General features: G+C 35.2%; 1 protein-coding gene across 1 annotated transcript; it reads left to right on the top strand.

The window, feature by feature from the left end:
* The first annotated feature begins 1434 nt into the window (after nucleotides 1-1434).
* Nucleotides 1435-15622, top strand: LOC147408191 (electron carrier/iron ion-binding protein). Its single transcript, XM_086437080.1, has 5 exons — nucleotides 1435-1810; nucleotides 11712-11773; nucleotides 12891-12981; nucleotides 14259-14349; nucleotides 14582-15622. The coding sequence occupies exons 1-5, from the start codon at nucleotides 1584-1586 to the stop codon at nucleotides 15278-15280; spliced, it is 1170 nt and encodes a 389-aa protein (XP_086293206.1). The 5' UTR covers nucleotides 1435-1583; the 3' UTR covers nucleotides 15281-15622.
* Nucleotides 15623-20548: the final 4926 nt, after the last annotated feature.

The raw sequence follows: 20548 nt of genomic DNA, 5'->3' as shown, positions 1-20548 counted from the left end.
ACTCCCTGTCTTTTCTTTCCTTTTAAAAGACAAATTTTAGTGTTTTGGGTTTCCTTTCTTAATATGACACTAAGGTCGTGTTTGATTGCATGGAAAGTTAATTTTTACAAATTTTGAAATCTGTGAAAAAATTGAAATGAAAAATGAATAGGGTGGGAAACATAAATTTTTGTGTTTGATTGTATGGAAAGTCAATTTCCATGAATTTTGAAATCCGTGGAAAATTTGAAAGGGAAAATGAATAGGGTGGGAAATATAAGTTTTTGTGTTTAATTGCATTTTTCTGTGCTTGATTGTATTTGGGGAAAATACCATAAAAAGTCAAGAACGGGGGGAGGAAGAGAGAGAGCTTGGGCTTCACATTTTTGCAAAACAATAATTTTATATTTTTCATATGAATTTGCACAAGTGTACGATTGTGCATTTTTTGTAGACAAAATAATTTTACATTTTTTATGGAAGATATTTTCCCCTCACAACCCTACGAAAATGATTTACACATCTACATCAATCCTTAGCCCCAAACCAATTATCTTTTGATATTTTCTTTGCTATAACCAAACATTGGAATTCATTTTTCTCAATAATTCACATTCCCATAAACATTTATCCATACAATAAATTTCTTTTCCTTACAATATGGTTTCAAAGGGGACTTGAGTTCAAAACACTTTCTTGGGCACCCCCCCTAGTGTTTTAAGAGGCCAATATATCTGAAGGGGTGACTCACGTGTCCATGAGAATAGTTAGACTCTAAGTCTGAATACCCATGTATCGATTTTTTTTTTTAAACATGAGATCGATATGACTCATTTGAGTCATCTCGACCATTCAACGAGACAGATTTACACATCTTCTCATGCTTCACACCATCTCATGAGATACAACGAGACATCTAAAACAATATTTTAATAATTTGGGTCGAATAAGTAAAAGTAGGTCAAGTCCACTGGGATTTTGTATATTTTAATTAAAATAATAATTTTTTTTTAAATTTAAATATTTATTATAAAGGATTTAAGATTTAAAGATGAGCAAGACTTAGTCTTGAAGGTGTTAGCTTTGTTATTCTTTTGGTGTAAAATATTTAAAAAATTTAGGGACAACTTTTTTCGAAGATTTCCTTAATAGATGGGAGAGGGTGTGCAATGTAAGTATGGGATAAATCTAGCATTTTTTTTTATTGTGGGTGCCCTTTGTTAGGTTTGTAATATTTTCTTTGGGATGGTCTACTCGATCTCTGTTTTTTCTCATGATTGAATTTATCTTTATCTATAAATAAATAAATAAAAAGTTTATAATCTAAATAAACATGATTTTACGACTAAACATCTTCAATTCTAATATTATTTTATATAAAAAATTGTTTTAATTTTTTTCATATAAATATATATATGAATAAATAATGGTAAACCGAGTTAAATGGTTTATCTCATTTTGATCCGACAAAACTCGATCACTCATGTACGAAATGAGATCTGAAACAGAGATTTGAAACCCCACCTAGCGGTAGCAGCTCCCTAATCAAAATAAGATAGAGATTTCGCAGGAGGAAGTGAAAAAAGAAAAAAGAAAAAAGAAAAATGGCGGTATCCTCACCGTCCCCCACCAACCAGAGCCCTGACACCCCCACCCCAAACCCCACGCCCACGCCCACGGCCTCCACAAGCTCTCCTACTACAGCTACCATCGCCGCCACCATTGCTGCCATTACCAATGGCGCCACAGCACCTCAGCGCGACCCACCTAAGAACTTACGTGGCCTCAACAAACCCAAGTGTTCAAAGTGCGGTAACGTCGCTCGTTCTAGGTTCGTTCATAAAACCCTAACTGTGTGTCTTTTTTTATTATTATTATTCTTAATAAGCTATTTTAGCAATATTTTTCCTTAAAAGATTTTAAGAACCCCGTTGTTCAAACCCTAAACCCTTAGATTCCCTTTAATATGTGTGTATTTCGAACCCTAATTTTAGGATTTCATTTGGTGAAAACCCAAGGGTCGGTCCGTTTCCACTGGTGCGAGTCTGAATGTAACAAATCACATGTTAGGTATATAAACCACTCCGTCTAAATGTCTCTAGACCTATTGAAATGTGGTGTATTCTGTTGGCAGTACACTGAGTTGCGGGAGTGGGGGCAACACCCTTGACCAAATTTTTTTTAGGGTTATGAAAAATGCAATTATGTAATATTTTCTTAAGGCTTTTATATTTTTAAGGAGATAGATGTGTTTTAGCAGCTTCTGGTTTTATAAATAGAGATCTCTAGGGCTGTAAACCTGTGAGAGAAAATAGTAATTATTATTGATTGATCCGTGGATGTAGGGACATTGTTGAACTATGTAAATCCTTGTGCGTGTTGTGCGATTTCTGTTCTATTTGCTGCTTCGTTTTCCACACGCTGGACACTTCTTGGGGTTTTCTCAAGGTTTTTTCCCATAACTCGTAGTGTTGGGCAAATCTTGGGGCTTTTCTCAGTATTTTCGTGTAGCTTGTAGCTCTCCCAGAACATGGTTTCAAAACTCGTCTAAGACCGAGATGTATTGCCTAAGTCGTCTCGGTATCAGGTATGGACAAGACAGACGGGCAAGTGAATGTATTGGACGAGATTTAAAAAATCACGTTCATTTTTCTCATTGTTGAACGAGATGTCTCAAACGTATCGAAAAAATCGTCCGAGACAACTTGGTATTTGACATGGATGAGATGAGACGTGAAATCGAGTTTTAAAACCATGGAGCAGTCACTAAGTTAGGGTTTGGGAATGAGCAAGCAAGGGAAAAATCCGGTAAAATCGAGAAATAATTGAAAAAAATTGAGTTTGGGTTAAGACTGTGTAATTGATCCTATTAATTGGTATTCTCATTTTATAGCATCAAATTATAATAATAAATCACCAAACCCCACATCGATGTCATCCATGCATAAAAAAAAAATCACATGTCCACAACCAATTCAAGGTTTATGTTCAAAAAAAGATTACAATCATGAATCTATGTTAGGATTCATCAACCGGTTACAACTTCAAATTCAATGTCGTCCTCATTATTGTTAAATCTTATTATTATTGCGAGTACTAAATTTTTGGTCCTACATTTAGTTTAGTTTGTCCGTCTCCTTAGATTGATTAAAATTGCTTTAGGTTTTTTCCTTATCTCCTTTCTAGTGGGGTTAGGGGTTTATACAAAGACTCCATCAATTAAGTCAGATGAGCATCCAACAGAGAAAGTGCTTAAAAACGAGAAAATTTCATACGTTGACTTCTCAATGGTCCTCCTTTTTATAGTTGTTTATCCATAAGAGTTATGATATTATCATGCTCTTGGGAGTTGACACGTAACTAAATGAATGTGTCATTGTTCAACTAGATTTGCTTAGTCCACGTTTAAATATTGTGGGCCTACAGTTGGTTTGTACTTTGCAAGTATGAGTTAAGTTGCTTGCTTTGATTGGTTAACAAATTAGCCGGTTAACTACTCCATTAGAATGATGTTAGCGAGTCAGTTAACCACTCATGTCAGAGTACATGTGTGAGTAGGTGAACTGTCCTGCCTTGTCGGGTTAGTATGATCATTCTACTAGTTATCCATTTTGGACTTCACTCTTGATTACCTTCTACTGATGGTACTTTTTTTTATTAGTACTTCTCAGCATTTATTAAGATGTAGTCGCATGAGTGGATTTTTCCTGTTCCCATAGATGACACTTTTTTACCTCAATAATGACCTGCAAGGAAAATGGATTTCGTTATCTATTACATCCAAGGGGCGAGTCAATATTTAAACAATTAAACACAAGTGGTTAATCAACCTACAAAATAGTCTCGAACAATTGGGATAGGTTCGTTCAATTTTACAAATATATTTGGAAATGTAAAACAATGTTACTGTAAAAGCCCTGTTCTGGCTTGGGAACACCCTTACAAAGCTCTAAAAAAGAACAAAATAGAAGTTACAAGGAGATTCCCCCAGACATCAAGTGATGGATACATATCGACAATAGGAGGGTCAACAACGAGTCGTAGTGGGAATTAGGTCCTCTACGACAACCTCAACTTATTCTTCGGGAGACTTGGGGATCCTGTAGGGGGAGAAAATGTCATTCTAGTCTTTATTGTATTTTTTTTATGGCAATGAAAATTAGATGAAATTGGAGTTCATGAGACTACTTGTTTGGTTCCATGCCCATCTTCTTCGCCTCCCCAAGCTTCTCTTCTAATGCTAGAACTCGTTGGTCCTTTGTATTAATCAACACTTATTACTTAGTCGCCCCCAACTTTGTGATGAACACATAGTCATTATGCCAAGCTATTTCATTGCGAAGGCCCTCATTGTCCTTCTTGGCCGCATTTTTAACTCATAAGGTCTCGATTGTGAACTATAGTTTCTTCGCAGTCAGGTCATTCTTGACCTAGCTTAGATGATTAATTAACTAATCAAATTTTACAATACCGCCATCCATTCACTTATGCACCTCCAAAGAAGACATACAAGAAGCAAAACACAAAACAAGATACAAACGGTGGCGAAAAGCTACTTATGTGAATATATCTTGAGGCCATAATGTGAAGGAGAGTCTCATGGGACAATGACTTCAATTGTTCTAATGATCTCTATTTCTGGGTGTTTCATCATGCATAGAAGAGTGTAAGATACGTTTGGGTTGTCATGCACTTATTTCATGACGTAAAGCAAATTATTTCCCCGTAGTACACATTTGGCTGGTAGACAAGCTTGGAACTCTTGGCACTCGGAGCCAGATACTTTGCACGAGAATATGCTTATAGCGGCAAAGTAATCCTCATTTGGTATAGTAACCCCTTATTCTGTGAGACGCGCTTGCTTCTCGAAATGCAACAAATTCATCTCCCAATCCCAGTTGGGGGTTCACAATTTGAGAAACATGGGATTCAACCCTCGTCTATTTTGGAGTTGACTGCTCTAGAATGATCTCATGCTCACTCAAGACCAAATTGAATTGAATACCCATGGGGGTTTCTACGAGAGAAGGTTGTGCCTTATGCAACTCGATTCCGATTGGCAAGATGGGTTTACTCCACCGCGGCTTTGACTTATTTGCAGAGGTTCTGGATTTAGAAGAGACGAGCAAGAGTAAGCACCTTGGCTTTCCCTTTATTTGGTTACGTGGTATGTGGTACGTGGGAGGTTCCCTTGCAAGCACAACAGAGTCTGGGATGGTGGCACTTGAAGGTATGGTCAGACAACGAGTCTTCTCGTTCCTCTTATTCCCCTTCATAGTTCCAAATACCAATAGTGGGAAGGAAGGTTCTTCGATCTAACTAACATTTTTTAGGAAGAAGGTTGTTAAGATGAGCGAGAGTAGCGATATGTCGTCACTAAGGTAAACACTGACTTTGTGCGTTTGCAAAAATGACAAAGCAACATTTTAGCAACAAAATAAAATTTTCTTTTGAGGTTTGTTGTTAGAACAATATTTTTATTGTTCCACTTGCAGGGGATGTTGAAGAATTTGTCATCGAGATCTGGGAGCTCCTAATTACCAGACACAATGACAAATTCTTTTCACTCACGTCTTGTCTGAAGACGGAATACTGGGTATAATGAGGTGGTAACCCTTTATGATCACAAAATTGAAGTAACTAAGGTTGTGATGGCCTTGGCCTGAACAATGTTGTAGATAATAACAATGAAACAGGTGGTTAGCCTGGATAAGGATGCCTTTCTCATCCCAAAAGATGGATCATCCCAGTCAGCTAGTGATACGAGTTACCGTTGAACTGACTGGGAGGGCGATTAATGAGCCAAGGAACTTCTCGAACAAGAGGGTCAAACAAGATATACAGGCTAACACTAAGTTGGCTTGCATAGATGCAAATTTATTTGCTATCTACAACTTTGCCCATCTGGTCTCCTCAGTGAGGATCGATATCATTTAGGATGTTGACGTGATGCCTAAGGCTCTAAGGTGTTAGGAAGAACACCAATTAAGGAAAATAGAAACATCGAGAGAGAATGCATGTGTAAGAGAAACTAATCCAAAGAGGCAACAAATGGGCTAATAGAAGGTTCAACACCATGGAGACTAGCTTATTGGTTTTTAAAAACAAAAAATGTAACATAAAGAATCAACAAAGTCAAAGAGAAAAAGAGAAAAAGAGGAAAAAATGCTTGAGAATGGACAAGGGGTGTTGATGACCAGAGGAATGATTGAACATGATGAAGAAAATGAAATATGAAGAGAGAACAAAGACTCAGAGAGTAGTTCTTGAATAGTGGCACCCCCAATTAGTTATAGGAAGCGATAAATCCAACTCTTTAACTTGATCTCCTTGAAAGAATACATGAAATGATAATGGCCTTATTTAAGGCGTTTTGAAGAGAGCAAACGACTACGCTAGTAAGGCGGCGTCATACTAGTAAGCCACTTGAGAAACATTTGTACCACGTCATCCCATGCCAAAAAGAAGACCAACAAATTGTGACATGTGGACCACTAGGATGAATTTCAAGAGGCAAATACAAGGAAATGCCATGCGTCACCAAACGTAGAACCGTAATCGTTTCCCCTCATTAAAATATCACTTGTCTTCTCCGCAATTTGAAATTTGCACCAAACTACATTAAATCTTGGCATGGGAGACCTATGGTCCCTTGTCCTAGAGGAGCATCTATGGGAGTAGAGAAAATCTACTCTTGTGATTATGCATTAGTTGCAAAGAGAGGTCTCAAGAAAGAAAGATATACTTGTAAGTATGAGGAATTGGGAGTATAGTTCAGAATGGAAAATCCCATAGAGTTATCATGTTAATCCAACAAAACATGGTAGTTTATCTACTCACGCATGCACTCTAACAAGGGTGGTTAATTAATTCATTGACATTATTCTAACGAAGTAGTTAACTGACAAAGTTGTTTACCAATCAAAACAAACTACCTATCTCGTACTTGTAAAGTACAAACTAAGTGTTTGTCCATGTCATTTAGGCATGTCTAATTGGATGTCAACATTTGTTTATCTAGCTACGTATCGGTTTTTTAGAACATGATAATATTAGAACTCTTAAAGATACAATCATCATAACAAATCTATGAAAAGGGGACTATTGGAAAGTCAAGGTGTGCAATTTTTTTCTTTTTTAAGTTTTAACTTTGTTGGATTCTTATATGGCTTGATCATCGAAGTCTTTGCAAGGCCCTTCCCAATGAAAAATGATAGGAGGAAAGAACTAGAGGCAATTTCGATCGATTGAAGGGGGAGAAACAAAGACTAAACGTAGGGTTGGAACTTTTACACCCACAATTATCATTTTATTCTAAGCATTATTCAAATCCAGCATCATATTTTTGGTTTTCTATGAAATTCATTTTTCTTTTATTGTCCTTGCACATGGAATGCATGATTTTCTTCTTTTTTGAAATTTTTGATAATGGTAAGAACTTAAAAGATCTTTGGCTTGTGCTTGTGCTTTTTAAGGTACCATTGCTTAATATTTAATACTTTCTTTGGGATCACCACTAGGGATTTCCGCATCTAGTGTGGTTCTTCGGTGACATAATAATTAATGTTGTCATCTTTGCATAATTAATCTTTGAATAAGATGAAAGAGATTTAGTACTAAACTTCCCTATATTTTTGTTGTAATAGAAATTTTATTTCATTATTATTTCCTAAGAAGCAAGGAGCAGCAGACATTAAGGTTATATGTCTATTAATGTGGTGGGAAGCTTGTACAAGATCATTGTTAAGGCTCTGGCTATGAAAATTCATGCCATCCTTCCTTCTGTGATTTCTCTAAAACAAGAGGCCAGAAGGGAATTTAATTGCAATAGTGTACTGATTCTATAACTTAGCCAGCAAACCCTATGATCTAATATGGAGAAGGTTCATGGTCATGTTAATTGAGATTTTGCAAACTAATTTCTTTTTAAGATGAGGTTTTGACACGAATGGAGAAGATGGATTCAAAAAATGTGCTTCTGCATCTTTTCTATTTTAGTGAATGATTATCTGGGTGGGTGGTTATTTTAGAAGCCTCGGGGCTTTGAGACAAGGTTACTTCATTTCTCATTTCCTGCTTATTGTTGTGGCTGTGGCATTAGGTAAAATGGTGCTTAAAGCTATTGCATGTCAGGCTATGAAAGGCTTTGTCATTGCTATAGAGGGTCCGAGGATATCACATTTATCTTTCATTAATGGTACTTTTCTTTTTCTTGGGGACATCTTAAATGGATTTGTAATTTTTGAGAGGCTTTTTATGTTATTTTGGTTTAAGTATTAACTTGACTGAGAGAACAGTTTTTGGAGTTGGTAGAATGGAAGAGTTTAGGTGCTTTTTGGTACTTTATTTTGATAAGTATCAGAGTTTATTAAACTGAAAGAACAGAAGATATATACAAGGAGGAGGCCAAGGACGCAAGAAAATGCCTACAATTTGAGATAGAGCGCTTACTACCACCAAGGATCACACCCTCCCACCTACAACCGAAACCTTCAAAGAACATGACCTGGCGCTCTTTGATAAGTTCTGAGAAAGAAGTAAGAGCTTTCACAAGAAGAATGATTTCATGTACCAAGTTCTCCCTGTCAAAGGTCATCTTGTTCCCCTCTTTTTGATGCAAACGTAATCTTTTACTCAAAATTTTCTTTCTTGAACTGAGGGCTGTGTTGTATAAAGTTTGTATGAGGGACAAAAGGTAAAAGGTGATACCAAAGGAGTTGAAGAAATGAGTCCAAGTGTCATGGGCAAGATTACTATAGGTTAAAAAAAAGAGCATTCAATCTCTTGAAACACGTTTCACCTTGAGATACAAACCAAATCTGACCAGTAAGATCCAATCTGATGGAAAAAAAAAAATCTTTGATGAGGTGACCCGTGCTAACTCCAACAATTAATTCTGCATCTATTTCAGAAAACGGGAATTGCTTCTACAGTTGGGAGCCAAATCTACAATGAGAAAATGGTTCCTGATTCAGGGATGTCATATGTAGTAATGCGGGAACGACGCATGCCCTGGTGTAGGTGAGATCTCTTACAAAGAAAGATTGTGCATGCACATTATAGTTAAGATCTCTGGTGAAGGAAAGACCAATCAGGGGCATGTCTGACAACAAGTAAACACGGTATGGAGGGAAACTGGTGTGATTCTTGGAACATTGAACAATGACTAAATAAGCTGTCAGGGAAGGCATGGTCCGGAGAAGATAGGAATCTGACAAAAAACATGGGTTCTGGAAGGGATGGGTGAGATGACGTCTCACTAATGAAGAACTCAAGTTATAAAAGGAGCCTCTTGGGTGTGGGAGTGGAACTGTAGGCATCCCGTTGGAGTCAAAGCAGATTAGATAAGAATACCTTGAACAAACTATTTAAACCATGCAACATTAGGAGTGAAATAGGGAAATCTGCCTAAATATTGTAATGAAAAACTAGGTAAATGACAGATTGTTATTAGCTTTACATGAGGGTATAGAAATTGATTCTAATAATTCTATTAGTTATGAGATCGTGAGAATTTTATCCAAGCACCTCATGCACACACAAAAGAAAGTTACTTTATAAGAGATTTTGGGATGTGTCATTGGGGCTTTGGCTTTGATCTAAGTCTTCCCACAGAGGCTAGTTGTCCTAAGGCTACCTTTGTTTGGAGTTCCAAAACCCTTTCTAAAGTTGCTTTCTTTGTTTTAATTGCTTCTCTACAATTTTAATTGTTGACTATGACCAATCGTAAAAATTCGTTCTGAATCATTGTTCTCTATGGAAGGCTTATAATGAATCTGTTGGCTCTCTCTTTTTTACATTTTGTTTTGTCTAGAGAAGTTCAGGATTCTTTATTTAGTCAGTCTGGAATTTTTGGGTAGTGTGTGTTAAATTTTCTTCGAAGTTCTCGTCTAGAGGCCAATTGTTTTGGATGATCTTTTCTTTCGTGATTTGTTGGGGACTATGGAAGGAGAGACATGAGTGTATTTGAGAGCAAGGACGAGGATATTCAATCATTTCCTTAATTATCTAATCACTTGTGTATAAATGTTCCAAGTTCTTTAGAGATTTTAGGGTGTTTCTTTTTTATATATTTTTTTCCCAAATGGAATCTTCTTGTTAATGATGTAAGATATTTTTTTGAGTTGTGTTTTTTTTGTTTTTTTTTCCTTCGTAGATCTCCTCTATCTCTTAGGTTTGTCTGTATCTGTGCTTTCTCTTCAATAATTAATGATTATATAAAAAATGCTTCTTCAATACATAATTTTCTTAGAACTTCATCCCTAGCACATGTATCTTCGAAAGCATCTGCCAAAACATAGTTAGTACTCAGTATGACCCATTCAAAATGTTGTCTTTGACACATTCAAGCTTCCTAGGTCCTGTGATATTCCTTAAGGCCCACCTAACTACTACGTGACAAGAAACACTCCTGTTGAATTTTTAACGTGTAAAATTACATCCATTGTATCCAGCTATGTAAGGAACAAAATAGCCGTATCCTTGACTCATGAGGTCATTTTTAGTAGTCTTGGGTTCATCTAGCAATTCGAAGATTTTAATATTATTCTTTGAGGATTTTCTTTCTAATTGTGAGCTAGTTTGTAATGAGTGATTGTAACTTTGGGGGTTGGGATTTTGTTTGCTTGTTGTAAGTTTTTTTTGTTTTTTTAATTTTTTAATTTTTTTCCATCTGTATGAGGTAGGTCTTCTCAACTCCCTTTCTTCTCTTTTGATAATACCTCTTATGTTTGTCAGAAAAAAATACCTCTCTTGCTGGGGTATGCATTGCCAACTGGATTCTTATAGCCTGTAAATTTTGCGGCTGTACAAGGTTTTTTTTTTTTGGATAGATCATAAGTAGTGTGTGTTATGTCTAGATGATTGGTACTTAACTTTTTAAGTGTAAAAGCTGTCCAATTTTTGTCCTGTGTGGGCTTAGAATCGTGGGACTTTATCTTTGATTGATTGAAGAAATCTTTGGGTATTCATGCATGCTTTCTTTGGGTATAATCCTAAACCCTGGTTTTGCTTAGATGTGTGGTTTTCCAATTGTTATGCAGACAGCAATATGGCTATTGTCCTGATTCTGATTCTTTACTTGGTTTTATATGTATCCACGCCAATAATTAGCCTTAGACTCGTCTTTTTTGTGGACCCCACTCCTGTATAGAAAAGTTTGTTCAAATTATCTGCCCCAACATATGCATGTCACACACATGCAAAGCTGGGGAAGGTATTCCATACATTCAATCATGGCTGTCTGGGAGATCCCTTAGAACACAAATATCCCAGTTAGATGATCAAACCATATGTACCTGTTTCACAGTTCATTAAATACTAGGTTGTTTGCAATTTGCCACATTTTGTGTGTGTTAAATTTAGGTAGAAATAATGTAATTTTGGCATCTTAATTTCCTAAACTCTTTCACGGTTTCATGGGGTTTTAATGGAATTAGGTAAATATTATTCTTACTTTTCACAGGGATTTTGGTGAATTTAAGCAATTGTTTAATCATCCAAAACTTGATGATATCAGTTGAAAGAATTTTCTTTTCGGGTAGTTGCAGATGAATTAGAAAGAATGGTTTCTTGTTGGCATCGTGTAGCTATTTGCAACTACTTTTTCATAGAGATGGTTTAGATGTTTAATTTACATGGATGGCTGAAATGTTTTGTTTTGTTTATTTGTTTATTTGTTTTTTGTTTTTCTGTTTGGGCCTTTCGATGAACTAATACCATTGACTATGTAGGTGTCCTTACCAATCGTGCAAGAGTTGCTGTGCAAAAGCTCAAAATCCCTGTCATATACATGGTATGCAAACTATCACAAATCACGATGGACAATTTCTTTTTACCTTCTGTGGATTATTTGAATATCTGTCTAATAAAATTTCAACTTGTCAGAAAATATTATTTGAATATCAAATCATTAATTCTATAGTTCTATCGGGCTTATGATCACTCATCAGCAACTAATGAAAAGAGTAGAATGGCAAAATAGGATTCGTACTGCTAACTCCAGTAGTTGGGATAAGGCATAAAAGATTATGATGGTTTGCCTTGGACGGATGGTGGGATCACATACCTCTCCCTACAAGTTGTAGACACATTCTTCAATCTGGATTGTGGACCATGGTTTCAAAACTCGGTTTGACGTCTCGTCCATGGTTGAGACCGAGTTATCAGACGAGTCAACTTGTCTCAGATGAGATAAACCATTTAACTTGGTTTCTAATGATTTATTTATGTATATTTAAATGAAAATAGTTATAATTTTTATTATTATTAAAATGAGGGAGATTAGAAGATGTTTACTCATAAAATCATGTTTTATTTATGTAATAAATATTTAATTTCTAAGAAAAGTAATTATTTTAAATCAAAATTTACAAAATCCCAGTTGATTCAGCAGAGTATTACTGACTCGGCCGAGATTTTCAAAATATCGTCCAATTCATCTTGTTTATCTCACGAGATGGTGTGAAGACTGTCACACCATGTATATCCGTCTCGTTGCTGAACGATACCGAGATGACTTGGGTGAATCATCTGAGTCTTAGATGAGATTTAAAACCATGATCTAGACTGTAACCCATGAGGCTCCCTTGGGTCCACAAAGCAAATTACCCACGGTTGTATGTACTTAACATTGTCAACATTTGTGTTCATGGTTTGAGCTCTTGGTTCAAGCCTGAGAATCATCCATCGATGAGACTCAAGAATTTCAGATGATTTGGATGAGACAACTCTGACTTGGAACCATGGTAGCTTCTGTTCTTTGGGGGGTCTCCTCTCATAATATATCTCAGAGCTCATTCTGCTGTGGAGTAATGAAACAGACAGATTTTTTTTGTTTATATTTTTTCATTATGATCAAATATTGTTTCAAGGATAGCCATTTTTGTCTTATCTCTGGATTGATGTTACAGTTTTGAAAGCAAATGCGACCTTTTCAGAGAAGACACCATCTTCAAGCTCTCCTTTGTTTGACCAGCAATCCACTGATATATCTCCTGCAGGGTAAGTCATAAAAAAAGAAATCAGCATCTCACAGTTAACTGTATAATCAATCCATGGATGTTATAGTCTGCTCAAAACTATTTGGACTGTTTTTCATCATGAAACCTATCTTCTCACTTCAAGATAATCAATCAATTAAGTGTTATTGCAAAGTATCTAGGACTGGCTACAGGAATTGTTTTCTGCCATGGCGGTCTATCTGGGTTCAATTCCTTGGCATGAATTTGAACCCCCCATCCAAACCAACCAAAGCTCACGCCTTACTCAAAGAGGCGTTAAAAAGGCTTTTGCCTCAGAAAATGCGCATACCTTTATGGTGTCTTTAAGCAGGTCCTATGCTTTATGGGGATGTGTTCTATTTCTCTCTTGTAGTATCATTACTCAATAATCTTTATATTTATAAAGTTGTTTATGTTTTAGCATTCATTATCTGGGTCGTCTTCTTGATTGATTTTGTTTCTTTGTTATATCCCCCCCCCCCCCCCCCCATGTCAAACCTATGACTATGCTTCTAGTATTAGAGTTGGTTCTCTGCTTTTTTTAGTTAAGAGTGATTACTAAACTTGACACCTTGCTTTTTGTGCGAGGGATTAAAACTTTGAAAGTTAGAAAGCACAAACCGATGGATGTCGTAAAATTTGACTTGATTTTAATGAGTTTGATATATGAATTAGACAATAAACTTTGGAATGTGAAATTGTGAATTGTCATAAGTTCTTTCCTCCTTTTCTATCTTATTATAATTATTTATATATTTGTATATTTAACTATTAATCTATCTAAAATGAATGCTCGTGAAGCTTATGCCCTACGTCTTAAGCCTTGCGTCTCAAAGCTTTGGCTAGTGAGATGCCTTGTCTCACGCCTAGGTATTTAAAAACAATGCTTCAAGATACTAAAAGCTTGAAATGTTTTTTAAGTTGGGAATTGTTTGTATTCATATTTCTGTCTCTTCCTGGCAATGGTAGTTAAAAACTTGCTATCTTCCAGAACTGGCCTTCCATCAAAACCTCTTTGCAAAACTTCATGAGCTGTGAACCTCAGTTTTTAACAGGAGATTAATGTATATCATTGCTCTTTGAACTTTTTTATTGAATCATATATCAGAATTTTCTTTTGTCACTTTGTTTACCCTGAGAACTATTTATCGTGCTGGTAAGGTTTCCCTTTTTCGATGAACTTACTCGAATTACCTGTTACCAAGGCTGGTCGGTGAGTTCACAGTGCATGGCTGACCTTGAGTGTTGGTTCCAACTTATGTGCTTGTTTGGTTTCAGGGCCTCAATGAGGGTTTCTTCTCTTCGGCAACTTTCTCAATTCAGTGGAGCCCAAATTCCTCCTCGAGCGAGGAGGCCACTGACCAGAAAGGTGCACATACTCAGCGAGTTCGTTTTATTTCTTTGTTGGTGATTATTATGTATTCAGTGTGTTGTTAGAATACGAGAGATTCTATTTCCACACCAAATTTTGCTAACGCCAGCCCAATTCATATGTAAATCACCAAAGAATTAGCACACATCTTGGGGTGGTGTTAGCAAAATTTGGTGTGGCAATAGAAGCTCTCTAGAATAATTTTCCTGACCTTAGTGTTCTGTTTCAGGATGCTGCAACAATAAATCAGTGGAGGTTTTCCAAGTTGAAGGAATACAAGGACGGAAACACTGAAGCTGAAAACGAAGCTTTTGATCGATACATGCAGAATGTTAGTTTACTCGAGGAAGCATTTTCCGTTAATTCTTCGCTCAAAGATGTCACCCCAGATGAGCCACCTACCACCTCGACCAATGGGGAAGAAAAAACTAGGAGAATGATCTTAGATCTTAAAACAAAGCTAAGATCGAATCCTAGAACAGCCGAAGCCCTCAGACGGCGCATGCAAGGCATCGTTGACCGAGGAATGAAGAAGTTGGAGAATTGGCAATTCAATGAAGAACATGGGCCCGCCGATGCCAACGATCTGGATGGTTTGAAGGAACTTAAAAGGCCAAAGAAGACGAAAAATTTACGAGCAGAAAAAACTTCAGCTGTGGGTGAACTTATTGATAAATTGAATAAAGCTCGAAATGAGGACGACTTGCAATCATGCTTGCAGATCAAGTCCAAGTTGTTTAATCGGCACATGAGAGTTCGCCCATCCAATAACAATGTTCAGGAGCAGATACTTGGGGATGTGTCTACACCTAGACGTGGTACGGATTGTTTGCTTCCCAAGTTGTGTAGTACTGTGGAAGTTAATCAAGAAATTCTTCACACAATTGACACGCATTTTTCTTCCCTGGAGCAGATAGAAGATCTTTGATTTTGGCAGTTAGTCAATCTTCAGGACATACACTAAAAACTAATGAGCATTTAAGCTTGTTTTTTGATTGGTAGGAATAGAGTTGGAGCTTAGTTTAGTCTAGTGAGAGTTAGAGGTTTTGACGGTGTCGCGAGGCGATGATGGTTACTCTTGAAATTGGGAGATGGTATTATGAGCTAGATGTCTTTGTTTCGCGAGTAATCTTAATGTTAAGTAGAAGCGTGGCAATGGTCATTTTCCTAGTATTGTAAGAGGTCCTTGTGTATTATTCTTCTCTTGAATGGTAGTGTAAAATCAAATTTTTTTTTTTGTTAATCTAGCAATATCCAGCCTTAGTGCTAATTTTTTTTTTTAGATTTACAAATGATCCAACTTTATACGTTTTGAGTTATATTTCACGGCAAGATTGTCGTTTAATGTTCTTTATATCAATAATGAACGTGCTTCCTATAATTTTTGGTATGGACAGGTGCAATTAACTTGAGGGCACCACTTCATTCTACGGACATAACAAAACACTCTGTACATGCCCAAGTCTCATGCTATTGAAAGAGATTTCATATTTGCTATCGCTATCTCCATTAATTATCGTCATTTTGGATCTACTTCATTCTTTTACTTGGTCTGTAATAGGCCCTTGTTAAATTTTGTCCAAATCATTTCAGTCGACTTTGTCGAAGATGTAGATCATATATAAAAAAAAAGTGTATTAAATAAAATTGAATTTCTTGCCATGAAATAGATTACAAGAATAGCGCAAAACCATGTTCTTTAATAAGAGAAGATAGTCTAGAGAAAGATATCAATAATGGTGAGATCTTTGATGATTTGATATTAAAAAATAATTTCTATTGATAGAAACCTTACCATTACTTGTTGCTATTTTTTCATTTATTATAAAAATTTAAAATTTAAAAAATAAAAATATCATTTTATTATTTAAAATGTATTAACAAACCTGTCCAAATGTACTTTTGTAAATTTAAAAATATATGTAGTGTGGGTTTATTCAACAATACTGCACATGCTATTATGATGTCGTTTAAGGTTCCTCGAAATCTTGGGCTTTTCCCATTGCACATTTTATTACTAATTTCATATTATTATAGATCGATTATTTCTATAATTTTCTATGAATTATTCAAAGGCATCTTTCTAATTGAAAGAATATGAATTTATGTCGATATGGGTCAACATGCTCATCCTTGTGTCATTATAATAATAATAGATTTAACTAGGAAGAAATGGTAATCAGTCATAATCAAGTTAGAAAGATTAAAGAAATCATGAATAATGTACCCGTGTAATCATAAAAGTTCAACCCTAGATTGAAGGCCCTTGGATCCTGTACATCATGCATGAATCTTGAACCCTTGAAGTCATTGGGGGTGTGAATGATTGAGACATAAGCATTTTCTCAAAAAAGAAAATCAATTTTTTTTTAAAAAAATTGATCTAGAGAAAATGGAAATTTTGCTGGTGTTACATACTAATAAATAGTTTTTTACTTTGGGGAGAAAAAGAAAACATTAAGATTTGCTCGCTCGAGAAAATCATTTTCCTATAGTATTGGGTGAGCGAATATTTTCCTGTAAAGGTAGGAAAATTGATTCCTTTGGAAAAATAGTGATTTATGGCGAAAATTTTCGATCAAACACAGTCAAATCCAAACATCATAGGTTCCTCATTTTCAAAGAAATCAAAAATGGCCTAAAGGTTGTCTGCCATTTAAATGGTAGAGGACAATGATGCTTTAAATAAATATTTTTATTTTTTTATTTTTTATGTGCGTGGTGTGATATTCTACTAGAAAAATAATAACCACAACACCTTTAAATTTTTAAAAAAAATAATAATAACCCCAACTCACTTTCGAAAATCTCCATCAATAAATGGCTGAGGCGAAAGAATACTTCTAATGCAATGTAATAAGGTGTATTGTGACATATCAAACCATTTTCTTGTGATTATTGTTGTGTTGATCTATTTTATAAAATGTAATTTATTTTTCAATTTTTAAGAAAAATGTACTAAAAATTTTATACTAATCCCAAAGAAACCTGAACTGATATTATTGGAAGATTTCCTTAAATCTGTGAAGTCCATTGTTTAAATGGTCTTTAAGGTTGGTGAATTAGTTCATCATCAACTTATATTTAACATGGTGGCTCCTAAGAAAGTGACACAAAACCAAACATGTCACACTTACGCATTTGAAGGTGACTTCATATAAATTGATCAAATGACCCTTAAATCAAGCCAAACATTTCATAAGAAGTCAATCCAAAATAAATAAAAATATATAAAACAAGAAAAAAAAAAAAAGAAAAAAAAAAAGAAAAAGAAAAGGGGGAGTTCTTTGAGTAATTGGTCCCATCCAACAGTAATACAGAAATTAAAAGTTTTTATCTAACATACCTCCCTCACTAATGCTGTAAATTAGGCATGCCTCCCTATGTTTAAAATGCTTGAATGCCTCGCTTGACATTTTCAAAACACCCTTCAAGATTTTATTATTATATAATCCACCATACCTAATTATCCACGCACAATGTCTTTTGTCTAGAGTTCCTTGATATTAAAAGAAAAAATAAAATCATGAGGTGAGAATTTTGTTTATGAGATGTCTAGTATTCTTATTGGCTTGGGCTTCAAGGGGCAAAACAGTATCAAGGGGGACTTTTTCTGAGCAAAGAACAGTCTCGGATCAGGTTACCCAATTAGGCCCATGTGGGGCTCGGGGGCAGTGTTCCCGAGACAATTTTTTGTATATATATATTTTTTCGAGTTAGGGTTTTTTATTTTTTTAAATGTTTTTGCTCTGTGAGGTTCCTAGCAGCAGAGATCAAAGAGTCTATGATTGTAAATCAGTCCAACCAAATTCAACTAGGATCCTATCACAATCTGGCCAATTTGATAAATTTGTGGTTAATCATCGATTTGATTATCAAAACGTATAAATTTAATGGTGATTTTGACATGACCTCTACATTTTGGTGAATATTTGAGATACCCATGCTTTTAAACTGATGACATGTTTTCTTGACTTCGGCTTAATCTAAGAGATTCATGAAAATGATTTATATGCCCTCATCTTCAGCTTGTAGTTAACAACCCTTTTTTTCTTCCCCAAAACCTTTATCTTATGCTTTTGCGTTGTTAAAATTAATTTTTTATCTTCATCCTCAATCGTATGATTCGATTTTTTTTCGAACTTCAAGAATAAAATATGACTTTTAGATATATGGAAGACGATGGAATCAATAATATAATAATAAATGATTTTCTGAAGGGGTTGCTTAAAACTGTGGATTGAAGATGAGATTGAATAGCTTGGAGATGAAATACTTTTGAAAGAAAAATCAAGGGTTTTTGCTAGAGATTGAAGATGAGGGCATTTAAGACATTTTTTCTTAGACTATGAGAGAAGACTAAGGTTAAGGGGCATGTCCTCGGTTTGCAAATATAAAGGGTATTTAATGCAAGAACCTTAGATGGTTAAGAGTTGCTCGATTGTCATTAACCATGTCATGGACTACATCATGGGCTTGTTATTTAAAGCCTCTAGTTTAAAGGCCCTCTTAATCTTGGGCTTTTTGATCATAATTAAAAATGCCCACAAAGAAGACTGGGAGTTGTTTATAACCCAGCCTCCGTGCGTATAGGATCCAAACTCAACCATATAAAAAACACAATTATGTGAAAAAAAAAAAAAAAAAAAAAGACAAAACGAAAAAAAGTTTACCTATTATTGTTATATTCCCTCACCACGATTGAAAGATAAGATGTACCCTTATTTTACATGCATGGAATCAAATCAATTTAGTGCCATAAAAGGATCATTGGAAGTTGCCAAGAAAGGGTCTTTAGAAGGAAAGTCGCCCTTAAATGGTGGGTGCATGGCTGATTCTCTTCCTATCTAGGGTACCTAAACTAGTTGTTTCAGAGAGAGAGAGAGAGAGAGATGTATAAAAGATGGATAATGTGCTCGACAAGATATAACAATGTAATGTATTAAATGATAAATGGGCATCAATTTCCTTATCTCAAGTAACGATGGAGAGATTGAAGGGGAGGTGCGTTTCTCGAGTACTATATGACAGACGAGTACCAATTAAAAGAAAAAAAACGAAAATTTTATAAGACAACATGTCTAACTATGCTTTATGGTGGTGAATGTTCAGTTGTCAATTAAATAAGCAATTTGTTTAATAAATTGCACGTTGTAGAGATTAGAATGTTGAGTGGAAGGATTAAGAAAGATAAAATTTGTAACAAATGCATTTAAGAAAATTTAAAAGTAGCACCAATAGGTAATAAAATAAGAGAAAGTTGACAAAGATGGTTTGGGCATTTCAACGAAGGTCGATTATATTCCAAATTAGAATAAAGATTCAAGTTGAAAATTCTAAAAGAGCAAATGAAAAACCTAAAAGAACGTGGATGAAAATAATGTAAGCATATATGAAAATGGTCTCAATAACAAAATACTTGGCTTTTGAGAGTATAATGATGGGAACAAAAATCATTTAACACACTCCCAAATCTACATATTATATGTATGGGAAAATATTGCATGAACCAAGGGACCATGTAGAGTATGGACCTCGGTTCACATTTTGGTCAAATCAACTACCCTGTTCATCTAAATGACAACTCAGCCCTCTCGAAGAAAATGGATTTTTGGGAAACAATCAAGGTTCAGTGTGTACTAATGTTTCCTTTTTCTTCCTTTTTTTTTTTTTTTAATTTAAAAAAAAAAATTATTTCTGATGCAAATTCTCCAAGGAATTTTGCAGTCTACTCTTTTTCCAACTTTCAAAGTGCAATTCAAAGTGGGTGGCTCAAAAAGCTCTCTATCTTAGGGTTAAGCTCTTTGGCCTAAGTCATGAAAAAAAGTTCAAAACAGTAGAAAGAGACTTCAATAATGGTCTTGTATTATTGTCATTTCTGGTCCTTTTTATTTATTTATAAGTGTTCTCCAACATTCCAAGGAACCTCAATATGGGATTGTATGCTTTAATATTCAAATGTTCTCATCATTTTAACCTCTCTTTTTCTTATATGTGAACTTCCACCCATTAATTCCACTGTTGCCAAGCACATTAAAGTTATCTTAAAAAAAAGAAATTAAAAAAAAGAGAGAAAATGTTAGTCTAAGATTGGTGGTGGTGCTCTTTTTCATAAAAGAATCCAAAATGGGTTTAAAGGCAAAACCATTATGACAAAGTAATTCAATCTAAAAATATAAAGTTTCCTTCATTGTGT

This window comes from Akebia trifoliata, chromosome 3 (genome assembly GCF_017979445.1).
Source record: "Akebia trifoliata isolate Shusen 1 chromosome 3, ASM1797944v1, whole genome shotgun sequence".
Taxonomy (NCBI): Eukaryota; Viridiplantae; Streptophyta; class Magnoliopsida; order Ranunculales; family Lardizabalaceae; genus Akebia; species Akebia trifoliata.
Note: the sequence above shows the minus strand (reverse complement) of the source record. Positions and strands in the feature narration are given on the sequence as shown.

Excerpts from the sequence above, each read along its gene's own strand:
- LOC147408191 (XM_086437080.1), top strand. The coding sequence starts at position 1,584 with ATGGCGGTATCCTCACCGTCCCCCACCAACCAGAGCCCTGACACCCCC. Across the intron at positions 12,982-14,258 it reads ACTGATATATCTCCTGCAGG|GGCCTCAATGAGGGTTTCTT; the intron begins GTAAGTCATAAA and ends GTTTGGTTTCAG. Across the intron at positions 14,350-14,581 it reads GGAGGCCACTGACCAGAAAG|GATGCTGCAACAATAAATCA; the intron begins GTGCACATACTC and ends GTTCTGTTTCAG.